The sequence below is a fragment of the Tricharina praecox genome, assembly GCF_024521635.1.
Source record: "Tricharina praecox strain CBS 144465 chromosome Unknown BZA05scaffold_26, whole genome shotgun sequence".
Taxonomy (NCBI): Eukaryota; Fungi; Ascomycota; class Pezizomycetes; order Pezizales; family Pyronemataceae; genus Tricharina; species Tricharina praecox.
Genome location: NW_026250428.1, coordinates 355,938 through 370,109, shown reverse-complemented (window position 1 = coordinate 370,109; position 14,172 = coordinate 355,938). Strand labels below are relative to the sequence as shown.

The window sequence follows — 14,172 nt, the reverse complement described above, 5'->3', positions numbered from 1 at the left end:
GGCCGACGCTCGTCAGAATCTGGAGCTTCCGACACTATGAAGCTATTATACGCTCTGCAGATGTTCACGAAAGTCGCACGAAGACCCCGGCCGTTATCAAACACGACGTACTGCAGGCAATGCAGCTACAGAGGCAGGAACTCAAGACCGTCCGTCAGCTTCCGTTCATCCCCGTGCGGAGCCGTGAGATCAATGGCAGTTAGTGGACTCTTGAAGACCGCCGGGGCAAGTTCTTAACGATCAGAACGACTACGGCACCAGCACCGGCTGGATGAACTCAACAGTCCAGCGCAGAAACTGGTATCAGTATTCCATCTCACCATCTTACATAGTTTTGGCTGTTCTGACGCTCAATTGCAAGTCACGATACCGCTGTAGTACATTTTCCGTGCACGAATCGGCATCACACCCGCGGCATTCGAGGAGCCTGAGACATGTGCACGACCGGCCGGTCGCCTCGCCTCGGCGTCGATCCCAGCTGCCGAAGACGACTGTTTCACATCCACACTCCCACGAGGAACGCATCGTTGGACTCGCGGCGACGTCGATGCATAATGCATTCGCTGTTCGATTTGCGAGAGCAGCCCCGGCTCCAACAGGCACGAGCTAGAGTATTCCTTACACGCACGCTGGATGTGGCCACAAGACACGGCGCAGGTTCACACGTTCGCCGGGGGATACCGGTATGTACATAGACCTGCGCCGACTACTTGCGGGTCCTGGAGGGGAGCAGTTATGTACAATACATACGCCAAGCTTCGGCCGAATAATGCTCGCCTACCTATATGCATACAACATGCACTACTGGTTCCGGGAAGTTTGTTTCGCAAGGGTGGAGGAGATGGCGCTCAAGGGCGTGGCAGGAGGGACCATGCTCCACGGGGGCCGAAGATACGCAGTCAACATGGAATTCCGGTCCGCGGAAGTATCGCTTGCACGGTCGGTTCTTGTCTTGCCTTTGTGATTTGCGACGCCCAGAAGAGAAGAGAAGGAACGGGGAAGGCGTCTTGGATCGGTTGTTGGGGGTCGTCCATACTGTCGGAGAGGAGCCGAAGCTGCGCCGACTATATACCGGGAGCAGAGCAGTTCCCGCACGCCGAGAAGATCCGTAGGGTTCGTTGGGTGTGCGACTGGGGATCTTAGGGGTTCAATTGATCTTTATTTTCTGTTTCGGTGATCGCATTATGTGTATTGATTGTATTGATAACTCACCACCGGGAACCCATGGTGAGCTTATATCATTGTGAAACTAGGGGGTAACCTTCGAGAGACAACGAAGTTACGGTTCGGCGAGTATGCATACTCTACATACATATGGTTATGGCCGTGGTGACTTTATGCGAGCGAAGGCGTCCGTCCTTGGTCGAATACTCTACGAGTGCAGTGCGTCTGCAAACGGACCGGGTGAGATGTGCGGTATGTACATAGGAAACGCAAACCGCTTCATCTTCTCCTCCTCCTCCACAACCACCGGAAATGGACTGTTCGCGCTGGACCGGCCGGGAACGGCTGCCACAGAACGTCGGGGGGAAATAGGCTCGCGGTAGCAGAATCTGGCAGAATCTGGCCGAGAACGGGGCAGCCACGCGAGTGAGTTTGCTGGCGAAAACCCCTTGAGCTACACGCAGCCGTGAAGGTTCGGTGCACCCGTCGGCGCCCAAACCGGTATCCGGGCTGGTCTCTGTACTCTATTCGCCATCCCATCCGGCGGCGACAACGGTTATTGTGCGAAGACAATGTCTGTCTGACTGGCCCGTGCTCGCGTGAGATCTGCCGGTTCGCCAGAAAAAGAAACGGATGTGCGCCGTGGACGCGGACTCGCTGGGTTTGAGTTCGGAATCACTGCGGACGCTCGTGTGCAACGCCGGGACGTTGGTGAGTACATACGGTAGTAGCGTACGAGAAGAAGACCGGAGACGACACCATGCGGGTCTCTCTGCGCCTCTCTCCCGTTGGATGCCCAGTCATGTTGCCCTCGCCCTCTGACGACTCGATCGCGATATCCACCTATCCAGTCCGTCTTCAACTCGCGGCTTCTTCATCCTTCATGACTGTGCTAGCCTCTACGGGCGGCCTCTAATTGTGTCGGTGGCCCATAGCGTCGCTTCTAATAATACCTCTTCAAACTCCCTCGCTCCCTCTCTCCTGAATAACCCAAAACAAACCGTCTGCGCTGTGCGCACCGTTCCGTCCGTTCTCCTCGCCCGCCCGCCTCTCCTTTGGAACGTCACACCTAAACCGCACGCACGCGCTCGCTCTACCGTTCGGAAACACTCACCTCCCACCGGAATCGAATCTCTTGAATGCCACCGCCTTCTTCTAATCTGCTCTCGAGTCGGAAATGCCATCGTCCTGACCATCCTCTGCCATCATCTCCATCGCCAGCCGTTCTGCCTTCTACTAATCCCGCGCCTGCGCCCGTCTATAACTGCAACTGCTGTGCGCCCGTCAAACACCATCACCGCTACAGCCCCCTGTTCTCACTCTAATTCCCATCCCCCCCCCCATCTCCCGTCGAATCAAAATCTCCCGGGCGCTCTCGCATACCACCAGAACTTGACCTGCATACTGCAACATCTCCACTTCCGCACTCCTCCCACTCCTCCGCGTCGTCATAGCCTGACGAATCGACAACCCCCTTCGAAATACACACACATACCAAGCCTAGCCTTAGTTACCAACAAGTAGTCGGACATGTCGAACACTCAGATGGAGCCTCCTGCCGTCTCGGCGACCGCGACGACGACGACGCAGCCACAGACGCAGCCACAGACGCCCGCGCCACAGTCCTTGTCCTCGCAACTCGCAACTCTCAAGATCAACACGGGACCGCCGGTGGATCAGGACGGCGCCTTCCTTCAGGACAGAGTGCTCAAAAGCGGCTGGCTCCACAAACGCACGAGAAAGACAAAGGTACCGATCCTCGCCGCTGTTCTCGCCCTTCCCCCCCCCCCCCCCCCCCGCAGTGGACTGATGCTTTTGCTTGCGTAGGGCTGGAAACGTCGATGGTTCGTGCTGCGAGCAGACCGTCTCTCGTGCTACAAGGACCAGAAGGAGTACAAAATCCATCGCCAGATCTACCTGTCCGATGTCACCGCCGTGACGGTCCTCAAGGACCCCAAGCAGAAGCATCCCCCGTTCGCGTTCGGCGTGTTCACGAATTCCAAGAACTTCCATTTCCGCTCCGAGTCGGAGGAGGAGACCAAGGACTGGACCGAGAAGATCTGGGCAGCGGTCGCGCAGGAGGTGCCGGGGGACATGATGCTGAGCTCGCCGATCGCGGCAGCGGGGATCGCGAGTCCGCCGCTGCAGGGACATGCCCCGGGTATGAGTGTGAGTGCAAGCAAACGCGCAAAGGTGTTTGGAGCGGGAGTTGGTAACGGTGGGCGGGTGTCGTCGCAGACTCTGGACTACTCCGGGCCCGATGTCGGATCCGTTTCGTCGCTGTCGGATGCGGCGCGGGTGTCGCAGCTGTCGCTCGCGCAACACCACGATGCTGGCTTTCTCTCCGGTGGTGAGACTACCGATAGCAAGACCACGAGCGTGGATCCGCCCAGAATCGCACGGAACGGGTCGGGTTACTCGTCGACTGAGCAGTTACCGAGAGTCATCTGGCATGGTTATCTTTACTGTTTGAAGTCGAAAGGAGGCGTGAAGCAGTGGAAGAGGTACTGGATAGTCGTGCGCAACATCAACATTGGTTTCTACAAGAACGAGGAGGTCAGTTTGATCCGTGTCGCCCACTGCCCAGCCAATATTGACTGACGTCTGCCCAGGAATACCGAGCAATCAAGATCCTACCACTCGACAGCGTCGTCGATGCGGTCGAGATCGATCCTCTGTCGCGATCGAGGCGACACTGCCTACAGATCATCTCGGAGTCGAAAGCGTACAGGTTCTCGGCGCCGGATGAGGAGGTTCTCGTCAAGGTCCTGGGAGCTCTCAAGAGCACGCTGGCCAAGAGCAAAGCTCCCTTGCCGCCAACACCACCGCCAACCCAGGCACCATCCGTCCCTGCGCCGGCAGCAGCAGCAGCAGCAGCAGCACCAACACCAGCGCCAGCACCAACAGCGGTACACTAATATCTCGGCACCCACAAAGTCCACCCGATTCTCCTTGCTGGCGATTCTGGCACCGGTAGATGCATCTTTTCCCTTTTTCATTGAGCGATCCTTCGTCTGCACTGTTCATTCTCCGCTTGGACCTCCGGGGTTTGACCAAATTTCGGCAACGGCAATGGCAATAGCGAAACACACAGGCACACACGCGTCATACATACAGAGTCACAACACATTTGCGTTTTTCATTTGAACTTGAACTTGAACCCTTGCTTCACCTGACCCATCAGTCCCTCTTTGTATTCGTAGCCTGTCTTCTCCGTCTGTCTCTCTGTCTCTCTGTCTTCTCTGTCTCTCTCATTTCCTACATATTCCCCCTCCCACTGCTGCTAGTTATCACTCTTTTTTCTTTTCCTTAACATAAGTTTGCACTCGGCGTTTCGATTTTTTTTTACTTTTTTTACTTTTTTTTACTTTTTTTACTTTTTTTATCTTCTATCTTCTATCTTCGGCCTCCCTCCCGTGTTGATACGATGATAATTTTGAGGCCTCCCTTCCCCACCATCCCATACCGTTCTGTTTCATTGTATAAAGTATACGAGTTTTTTGTCCTTTTCTGTTCTGTAATAGGCATTGTACGGTGTACCCCCCCCTCCCCCTCCCCTCTCTCACACCCCCCAACTCCGTTCCTTTCATCTTGTCCTTCGTCTGTATGTACAAATGGGAGGAAGGAAAACTTGTCTGACCGTCTGTCTGTCTGATCGATGCGGTGCGGTGGGTGGATTGAACTGGATTGAACTTGATTCGGTCGATAGGATAGCGATAGCGATGGATTCCGCTGGCTGGTTTGGTTGGCTTCGACATCAAATATTATTCACGGTTTACTATCACTCACTATCACTATCGTATCATATGTACATGGCAATGGCACGCCGCACAAACCACCCACCGTGTCTTTTGTCTCGTCCCGTCTCGTCTAGAATTTCTTGGTAGTGTAAGCCCGATACGCCCGCCACGGCAGCGTCCACTGCCGCCGCATCAGCGCCGGCGCGAACGGGTTGAAATCCGCCTTTTCCAGGCGCTCGAGGTAGAGTGTTGTCGGGACCTATCCGCTTCGTCAGCCTGCCTACCTCCCTTCTTAAAGAGTGAGTGCCATACCGCGGGCAAAAACGACGCGAACGCTGCGCCGCTCGCCGCCTCCCCCGCGTCATCCAGCATCTTCCGCGCAGTGATGAGATGATCATTCGCCAGCGTCGCGACTTTAAAAACCGCGTCCTTCAGCCCCGGCGCGTCCCCGCCGCGGCGGAGTACATCCTCCTGCCTGAGCCCAAACTCCGCACACACGTCCAGGGGCAGGACGACCGCCCCTTGCCCCCCACCCCCACTTCCCCCCGCCCCACCCCCTCCCGCCCCGCTCGCAGCAAGCAACGGCACCCCCCTCAACACCGCGACCACGCCCTCCGCTTTGCCAACATGACTGCCAACATGATCCAGCGCGGTGTTCCTTTGCTTACACGCCTCGAGGTTGAGGTACTGCAGCGAGCCGTACGTATTCTCCGCGTACGCCTCGAGATCACCCAGCGTCGCGAACGGCGCCGCGCCCAGATATGCCTCCCGCGCCGCGATGACCCGGTGCAGGAACGATTTGCTCAGCTTTGCGCCGTCGGTGTGGAGGGAGTTGTAAAGGAGGGCTGTGACGGGTTCCGCCGGCACCACACCCCGCGCGGAGGAGATGGGGGAAAGGACGGCGGAAATGGACTCCCGCCAGAATTGTAGGCGTAACCGCCCGACTGCGACATTGGAGGTTACGCTGTCGACGGAGGATAATTCCAGGTTGAAGGCCCGCAGCGCGATGAAGGCGTCCCGGGCGGACGGGGGCTGGAAGGTAGAGAGGATGTAGGCTGAGTGGTCGCTGTGTCGCAGGAGAGAGAGGCAGTGCGTTCGCGCGGAGGCGGTGGTTAGTTTTGGTGGGGAAGGGGAGGTTCTGGTGCTGGTGGAGGCGAGGCGGCGTGGGGCGGAACGGAGGAGGGAGGGCGCTCGTGAGAGGAGGCGGGCGGGCGGCATTGTGGATGGAGAGGGCGGTGGTGCGGAAAGGGCGGGGTGGAAAGGGCGCGAAATGCGAACGAGAATGGTGATGTGCCGTGACGTAATCGGTGCGGTCGGTCGGCGAAGGGTTGACAGCCAATCGGGTGGCTATGAATTATAGTTGGTACATCTCGTCCCGTCTCATCGCACCGCCGAACCGAGTCACCGACGGGACGCCGACTCTGTACGCTAGAGCTGTCAGCCGTCGGTTGTGACCGAAAAACAAAATTCGGCGGTCATCGGGTTTGGTAAGTGTGGCTGGTGGCGGTGGCTGCGGATGTGGCTAGATTTCACTCTCTGCATGTGTTTATTCTCACTTTGAAGACTCAATTTGTAGTTGAAATAGAATACGGAAAATACTTCACAGGCATCTCGCTGCAGAAACGCATTTGCGCCTGTCGCGCAGGCTCGCTTAACATCAATAGAGTATCCGCAGTCACGTGAGATGTACACGACAGCCAAGACTTTACCCTCAGCCTTAAAGCTTGACGGAGTCTTGGCACAAATTGCACCCCACACACGAGAGCTACAAAAGCTCCAACAAAGCTCCGTCTCCTCCTCCTCTTCTTCTTCCTACAACATCCTCTTCTTTCTACAACACCCTCTTCTTTCTACAACATCCTCTTCTTTCTACAACATCCTCTTCTTTCTACAACATCCTCTTCTTTCTACAACATCCTCTTCTTTCCATAAAACTCCACTTCCACATTTCCATTTCAACCCTCGAAGACATTTACTGTCAACATCCAAAGCCAACTTCCTAGGTAAAGGAACTTCTATGGGAATTAATGTTATACCAATCCAACACCTACCGAGAACCTTCGGGGGGTTTTGAAGATCGATAATCGATCGATCAGTGGGCTGACTGGATCGATGGGTTCTCAGATGGAATCAGTTCCCATTATTTACGTGTGCGCTTTCGAAGCGCGAGATTCACGGCGCTGCATCATCCTCGCGGGAATAGCATAACCCGGAGGAACTACCTCCCCCGGAAATCCACCAGAACGAACAATACAATTGTTGGGTTCTGGTGGATTCCGCCTTGATTTACTAAAACTACATCCACACGGAATCGCTCCTCCCACGATCAACGAGCTTCTCGAAGACACTTGTGCGGTGGGCCTTGCAACCCACAAGTCTTGTCTACCATAGTACTACTTTGGGTGGTAGCCACGTTCTTCCTATCAGAATGGGAAGAGAGGTATGTTACAGTAGCCAGCTTACTATGTGTGTTCGCCCATACTAACGGAAGGGATGATGGGTGCGTCGATGTTCTAGGCGCGTATATTCGTCTGAACTCGGAAGTTCTCCTCTCCACCTACATCACCTGCTTGGCGGCGATTCCATCATAGCAACTGATGAAGGTCTATGATTCTGGCATCTCACTGCTGGCGGCGTTGTGTTCTGTCTGTTACCATTTTTGCGAGGAAGGTCTTCTGGTGGATGTTTTTGGTTGTATATTTGCTATTTCATTATTGCTATTTCATTGTTGCTATACATTTCTGTTTTACATTTCTGTTTTACATTTTCTGTGTTAAGATCTCTACATTTTCTTGAGCTTCCTGTTGATAGGCCGTTTTTCTACAATTGATTGAAATCTATTTCCATACCCACCCCCCCCCCCTCCCCCCCTCCCACCTAAGGCCTCGCAATGTAAATCTTGAAATATGGCTTGAATCAATTCTTCCGATCTGCCTAGCATTGTTTTTTTGTTTGTTTTGTGCAGGCGCCCCGTGGGCAGACTACGGTCTAGTAAGCTTGTAGAGATATCCAAATCGATGCGGGATATATGTAGGCGTAGATGCTTGCGGCATTACCACGGCATCAACATCGTACCCACACCGCCGCACCGAATTACAAGCAGCCGGAGCACTCAGTAGAGCACGCGGCGATGCGGTGATAGGTAGGGATAGCGGCGGCGGCCTGTAGAATACGCCACCACCAGCCCTCCATGACAGAATAACGAGTGATATGCGCCCTGACCCGTCGCAGTGCGCAGGGTCTTGTCCGCCCACCTCCCCAGGATTTGGTGGCTATAAAAGTTATGTCTTTGGTGCGGGCCAGGCTGCAGGTCTTTTACTCGTGTGCTCTACATTTACACATGTTCTAAGCCCTGCGGACCTGGGTCATAGTGGAGGGGCTAAGTATATTATACTACCATATACCGTACACTGGCCGTGCTGGAGGAGATCTAGAGCTAGTTACACCATGGATCACGGCGGCGATGAAACCACAGCCAGCCAGATGATAATACGTCTAATTACTAGTATAGGTACAACATATTACGCAGTGTATAGAGAAGAACAAAAAGCAAACATGAACAGAAACAAAAAACACAAGTTATTAAAAAAAATCCGCATCCTCCAAATTACACCCCTCGCGTATTCGCGGGTCCACCACCACCATCACCATCGAAGCAAAGAAGAAGAAAAGAGCCCCTCTCTTGGGTCCTCGTATGAACAACCCCGTCTAGTCCAGGATCCTGTGCATCACTGCCCGGTTCGCTCCCAGAAACCGGAGGTACAGCATCTTCTTCTCGACCAAGAACATGGTGGGCACGAACGGGATGTCGTACACGTCCAGGATGTGGTCGATCACCTTATCTATTGGATTGGTGGGAGAGGTTTAGTATCACCGTCTGTGTGTGGGGGGTAGTACTGGGACATTATGGGGCACGTACGGGAAGCCTCGCGCAACACTTCGCCGGTGGACGGGATGTCGGTAGGATAGTCGCCGGTTAGGCGCGGCAGGATGCGGAACGGCTCGTCGAGCTCGGTGACATGGGCGCTGTTCCAGTTGCGGTGCTGGAGGCGCATGCTACAGCCGCGCAAGACACACGGTTAGTTGATCTATCGCCCGACTAGACTGGACATGGGCAGGTGGGGAAGGCGTACTCCTCGATCGTGGCTGCGATTCGGCCCTCCGCTTGCCCGGTGGGCTCAATCCGTTTGAATCCCAGGTTGATGAAATCCTTCATCTCGGCAATCTCGGTCTCGAGCCGCTCCAGGTAGTTCATCACGCCGAGAACAAGCGTGGTCTGGTCCTGGTGCGCGGTGTACCGGTAGGTGTCGATGGGTCTGTGGTCTTGCTGCTGCTGCTGCTGCTGCTGCGCAGAGTTCAGGTGGTTGAAGGGTGAACTCATGTCGCCGATGGCTGAAGGCTGGAGGTGCTGGCGGTGGACGGTCGACGTCTGGAAACTTGCTATGGATTGGGATAGGGACACGGGAAGAGTGAGATGCTGAGGCGGGTTGGTGTTCATGATATCCAGAGTCCGTCGCGAGTGGGCCGCTTATATGTACTCTCCTTTCGAAGCTCGGGGAAGGGTCGTCTTCGTGAGTAGCGAGGCCGTAGAGGTGAAACACCAAGATCCGCCGGTTCGGAGTAAATTATGTGGAATATTCCTCGCGGGGGTTGGATTATGGCTGACTGGAGCCCGGAAATCTGAAAGAAAAGGGAAAAGAGTGTCTGAAGGAATGTGAATGGCTGTACCAACCGAACCAACAAACGAAAGAAAAGAGGAAGCTATTTCACCGTTACCGCTCGTGCACGTCTGAAGCAACCACAAATCGCCGAGCAGGTACCAAGTTCGCGTCAAAGGAATGTGATGATGAAGGATGGCCGTGTTGTGAGCTGTCCAGGGGAACTTCGGGATATAAAACAGGTTCAACCGGCAGCTTGCAGCGTCCGTATCTCCCGGCGCAGCGGAGATCCAGGGTTTCATGATGGCATCGATCGCGCTTCCTTGTCCTTCGGAAGAAGAATTCGCGCTTCCTTCTGTTTGCTCCGCCCTTGCCTCCTGGAGCTGCGGTATTGTCCGAGGAGTAGACCACGGCGGAGGCGTTTGAGGTATGTTCGGGCTCGACAGGCCGGCCATGGGTGCCCTGTTTCGAATCTCAGGGACAGACGATCGCGAGCCGGATCAACTGCTGGGTTACCTACCAAGGTTAACTACCGGAATACGCAATAATAGCGAAGGAGAGATGTCAATGCGGAATATACTTCTTGGTGCTGCTGCGGTGATGATATCTCGATACCGGCTAAGTAGAACGCCTCCGAAACGCCAATAGCATGTACATACGGTGAAGGCCAGCCAAGGGATGCAGGATGTAGCAACTCCGCCCCCAGCCGCGCTTGTCCGTGCGCAAGGAACAGAAGCGGAACACTTCTAGAGCTTCGCTAACGGGAGCCGACCCGAGAGATAATCTGGTGCGGGTGCTGGGATAAGGCGAGACATCTAACTGCGTGGTTTTCACATAACGTCCGACTCCTGCAATTGGCCGCAGCCTCAAGGTGAGATGAATACATTCGGATGGAGAAAAAATAGAGTACATATCAATCTGATGGTAAGTGCCAGATTCTGTGGTGTCGAGAGGAGTTCTGGGAACGAGCCACAACAGGACGTGTTTGAGCTACTATACAAGGGGTTCGCTTCCGGAGACACTGATTGGTATGTACCTCCCTGGAAATACTTCCCCCTCCCCCCCACCTCCGATCTGCAGTTCTCCCCGCCATCCTCCGTCCGGCCAATACCTCTCTTTACAGTGGGCAAGCTTGCCGCGTTCGAACCGTCAGGTGAGATATTTGTCAATTGCTGACGGCAGCCGAACCGACAGTTGCAGTGCCGAGCGATCGTCACCGGCGGCGGCGGAGACACCGACATGCGCAATCATCCCCTACTTCAGGCGCCATCAATATCATGCGAGGTCGGAAACCATGGAGTCAGGAATCATCATCATCATCATAGCCTACGGCCACGCATGCCTGTTTCCCGAGCCGCACCAATCTCCGCCTCTCGATGATTGCAGGAACGCGACTTGCAATGCCCTCGCACAATCCCGACATCATGGACACTCGACAGGATCCTGAGCCTTCACTGAGGTTTCTCGATCCCAGAACCTGCGACATGGAGGGGTTCGTTGCGCGACGTTACAGCTTGTCACACGATCATCCGGGTGCCATATGCCTGCCACGCAGACCCACCAGATGCGTAGACGCACCGCTCGGCGTCTCAAGCAACAGGAGCTCTGTCCCTGAACTTGGGCTCGTTCGGCGCTTGGTACTATCATCTCCGGGGGCCGTGATCAGGATGAAGCTCGATACCTAGTCACTCGATTTCGAGACTTCTGCCTGGCATCTTGCCGTGGTGGCTACGTCAGCACACCATGCTCGGAGATCCCACTCCGCTGCCCCTTTTCGATAACGGCCCCTCCGGTTCTCTTTCGTGCTATTGACCGTCCGGTGGGACCGAGTGATAAGTGGGGAAATCGGATCGAGCCGCGCTATGGTGCGTCTATTCTATTCCACCTCTCCGCTTTGATCTGATACCGATAGCCGCCTTTGCCTTAGGCACTGCACGGTCTATTATCAGGGGGCCACGGCAAATGTCGCCTGTCTGCCGAAGGCCATCGTCATTGTTTACTATCTTAGCTCAAAGGCGTTTGTTGGCTGAAAAACCCCTACTGAGAATCCCATTATGTGCATGGTCGAGACCAAACCAAACCAAACCAACCAAAGGTCGATTCTCCTCTACGTGGACGATGAATGGGAAACGAAAAGAAAAAAGAAAAAAGAAAACTACAAGCGGCACCAATGATTCTATACTCACGCTACGGAGTACAAACAGCCTTACGGAAGGGTCCAGTCCAGCCCTTTCGGTTGATACAGCTCCGTGCGCGAGCGATGATGTGACGGATATACGGGCTTACTAGGACGTTTGCATTATGGCGGTGATGGAGGACGACAAAGATGATGTAGCCAGCACGACCACCGGGAACCACTATCGAGGACATGGCACTCTCTCCGGAACCTTCACGTACGCAGGACAGAGGATGACAGTTTGGATGGGCCCGGGGCGTCCACCTTAATTCGATACCAGAGTCGAAGGGTATGGTAAAGTAAATGTCTGTAGATAATTGCTCACTTTGTTTTCCTGTCCCATGATGCTAATCAACGTAGAGCACAGTACGCTTGCATATCCTCGCACTCTATGAGTCTATGGATAGATTACTCGACATGTACCGGAATATTTTCAGCATCGGACCGGGGTCGTCGAGCTCGCCAGACCTGTCAAATTTATTGCTGCCAACTCTACCGGGTTACGCTGGCCCCCGGAAACACGTCATATCTAGGTATCCCTAACTCTTTCGTGGGGAAATCGTCGGATATGGCTTTCATTGATCGGGTTGGGTGGTCGTCGAAGGTCTTGGATCGTGGGATTCCATCTCTTTTCCTACTTTGCCAGTAGGCAACGAGGGGAAAAAATAATCTGACCGGAAGCAAGATAGAACTAGCCCGCCTCATCGTTCCGTGCGATGGCCATGGCTGGACCCTCGACGTGGCCCCAGGACACAAAAAACCAGTCGGTTACACCGCCGCCCGGCTGAATGTTCAGATAAGTCGAGTTCGCAGGTATTGGCCGAACCCTGAGTCTGGCGAGCCACCTACCTACAGGAAGGACCGGCGTTGGGAATGGCACGGACGATAGACGTTGGACGGTGGATGGTGGACGGTGAATGGTGAATGTGGGTGGATCGATAGTTATGCCCTACGGTGGCAGGATCTCCCCCCACCTCAGCCAACCTGCGGAAAGAGATGATGTGGGGGGCTCCAACATATGCAAACCGTTTGGCATCACAAACAGCACGACCTGAGTAGTGCATCTTCGAATTTTATCCGTTGTGTACATATTATCGCCCTGCCTATAATCTACGCGCAACGTTGTCTTAGGCATAATTCCGTCTTGCATCCAGGTCGGGGAAGCGATTTAGTGGGGCAAGAAGAAGGTATTTAATTCTTCTAGCCGCGTGCTGTGGGCGGAGGGCATGGCATGGCATGGCGGGAGAACCACCGAGTGGCTTCTCGGTCTTTCTCTCCGTGCGTGTGTTTACAACACATGGGACGAGAAGAAGCTGAATCAATGTTGTTGTGTGCCTCCCGCCAGCAGCGAGCGTTAAAAGCCTCCGGATCCGGCGTCCGCCGCTGCACGGTCTGGTGTTGGATTTTCTGACAGGCAAAGACGGAGACGGTAAGATGTGAGACTCTTGACGGTTGGACGAGCATGGGTACCGAGAGTGGGGGCGGAAACTCGAGCTCCGGAAGGAGAGGTTGCCCGTGGATATAAATCACGAGTTCCTGCCCGTAGATCTTGAGCTGATCACCACAACTCGAGCTGCCATCTTCACCGCTACAAACTCCACATCCACCGCAGTCGTTCATAACCCCCACCACCCACCCATTCACCGGCTCTCTTCCTCTGCAACAGCTCCGTGAGCACTAACGTCGCCCGTCTACCGGTACGCTGCCTTACTCCTTCTTCCGTAACTGATTGCTGAGCTTCTAGGCAGTCACCCGTCACCCGTTACCCAGACCTCGTCCCATCTTAAGCAGCCCATCCGTCTCGCCCGATGTGCGACCTCATCACGTACTACTACTGCCACCGCAACTGCAAACTTCCCGAACGACACGGGTATACGGTGCCCGATATTGGGAAGGGAAGGATACCGCCGTGCAGTAATAGCCCCCATACATTCTACAGATACGAGCCGGGGGAATGCGAGCTGTGTAAACCTGTGTAGGCTCGGGGAGGGACCTACATACATGCAGGGAGAGGGTTGTGTGTTCGCCTTGCGAATATTATGTATTCTATGTATCTGGTTTCGGTGCGTCCTCTCTTGAGTCGTTCTATTTGTCTGTCAGTCCGTCCGTCTATTTGTCTGTCTGTTCGTCCGTCGCCCGCCATCTGTCTGTCTGTACCGTCATATCTCTTTCCTGGCCGATCGTTGGAGGTAGCTTTGTGTTTAGCGAAAGAGCCGGTCCCGTATTCCTATACTGGGCCTGATTTCCAGCAGAATTTCTCCACACATCTTGAACAGTGCTCAGCCTCCGTAGCAAGCATTATCCCTCGAAGCTTCATCTATTGATCCGCGAGAAAGCGAAACCCCGCGAGTGACAGGGCATGCGGGGGAAATCCGCTTATCTTATCGTCTTGGCCACTACATGGTTATGGTCCCTATATAACAACGCAGATGAG

General features: G+C 54.6%; 4 protein-coding genes across 4 annotated transcripts; 2 read left to right on the top strand and 2 right to left on the bottom strand.

Moving 5' to 3' along the window:
• Window positions 1-2,527: 2,527 nt before the first annotated feature.
• BZA05DRAFT_146771 (uncharacterized protein) lies at window positions 2,528-4,318 on the top strand. The gene is made up of 3 exons (XM_051478961.1): window positions 2,528-2,913; window positions 2,992-3,720; window positions 3,777-4,318. Exons 1-3 carry the CDS (start codon window positions 2,695-2,697, stop codon window positions 4,080-4,082), a joined length of 1,254 nt encoding a protein of 417 aa, XP_051336487.1. The 5' UTR covers window positions 2,528-2,694; the 3' UTR covers window positions 4,083-4,318.
• Window positions 4,319-5,034: 716 nt separating this feature from the next.
• On the bottom strand, window positions 5,035-6,455 carry BZA05DRAFT_459025 (Squalene/phytoene synthase; the record flags this gene model as incomplete). The annotated part of the gene is made up of 2 exons (XM_051487621.1): window positions 5,217-6,455; window positions 5,035-5,163 (listed from the first exon to the last, which is right to left on the bottom strand). Exons 1-2 carry the CDS (start codon window positions 6,120-6,122, stop codon window positions 5,035-5,037), a joined length of 1,035 nt encoding a protein of 344 aa, XP_051336486.1. The 5' UTR covers window positions 6,123-6,455.
• Window positions 6,456-7,026: 571 nt separating this feature from the next.
• On the top strand, window positions 7,027-7,757 carry BZA05DRAFT_407967 (uncharacterized protein). Its single transcript, XM_051484671.1, has 2 exons — window positions 7,027-7,344; window positions 7,422-7,757. Exon 2 carries the CDS (start codon window positions 7,512-7,514, stop codon window positions 7,698-7,700), a length of 189 nt encoding a protein of 62 aa, XP_051336485.1. The 5' UTR covers window positions 7,027-7,344; window positions 7,422-7,511; the 3' UTR covers window positions 7,701-7,757.
• A 625-nt stretch (window positions 7,758-8,382) lies between these two features.
• Window positions 8,383-9,574, bottom strand: BZA05DRAFT_146700 (uncharacterized protein). Its single transcript, XM_051478960.1, has 3 exons — window positions 9,038-9,574; window positions 8,824-8,960; window positions 8,383-8,746 (listed from the first exon to the last, which is right to left on the bottom strand). Exons 1-3 carry the CDS (start codon window positions 9,400-9,402, stop codon window positions 8,613-8,615), a joined length of 636 nt encoding a protein of 211 aa, XP_051336484.1. The 5' UTR covers window positions 9,403-9,574; the 3' UTR covers window positions 8,383-8,612.
• Between the last annotated feature and the right edge of the window lie 4,598 nt (window positions 9,575-14,172).

Excerpts from the sequence above, each read along its gene's own strand:
- BZA05DRAFT_407967 (XM_051484671.1), top strand. The coding sequence starts at position 7,512 with ATGATTCTGGCATCTCACTGCTGGCGGCGTTGTGTTCTGTCTGTTACC.
- BZA05DRAFT_146771 (XM_051478961.1), top strand. The coding sequence starts at position 2,695 with ATGTCGAACACTCAGATGGAGCCTCCTGCCGTCTCGGCGACCGCGACG. Across the intron at positions 2,914-2,991 it reads AACGCACGAGAAAGACAAAG|GGCTGGAAACGTCGATGGTT; the intron begins GTACCGATCCTC and ends TTGCTTGCGTAG. Across the intron at positions 3,721-3,776 it reads GTTTCTACAAGAACGAGGAG|GAATACCGAGCAATCAAGAT; the intron begins GTCAGTTTGATC and ends ACGTCTGCCCAG.
- BZA05DRAFT_146700 (XM_051478960.1), bottom strand. The coding sequence starts at position 9,402 with ATGAACACCAACCCGCCTCAGCATCTCACTCTTCCCGTGTCCCTATCC. Across the intron at positions 8,961-9,037 it reads ATCGCAGCCACGATCGAGGA|CATGCGCCTCCAGCACCGCA; the intron begins GTACGCCTTCCC and ends GCGCGGCTGTAG. Across the intron at positions 8,747-8,823 it reads AGTGTTGCGCGAGGCTTCCC|ATAAGGTGATCGACCACATC; the intron begins GTACGTGCCCCA and ends CCAATCCAATAG.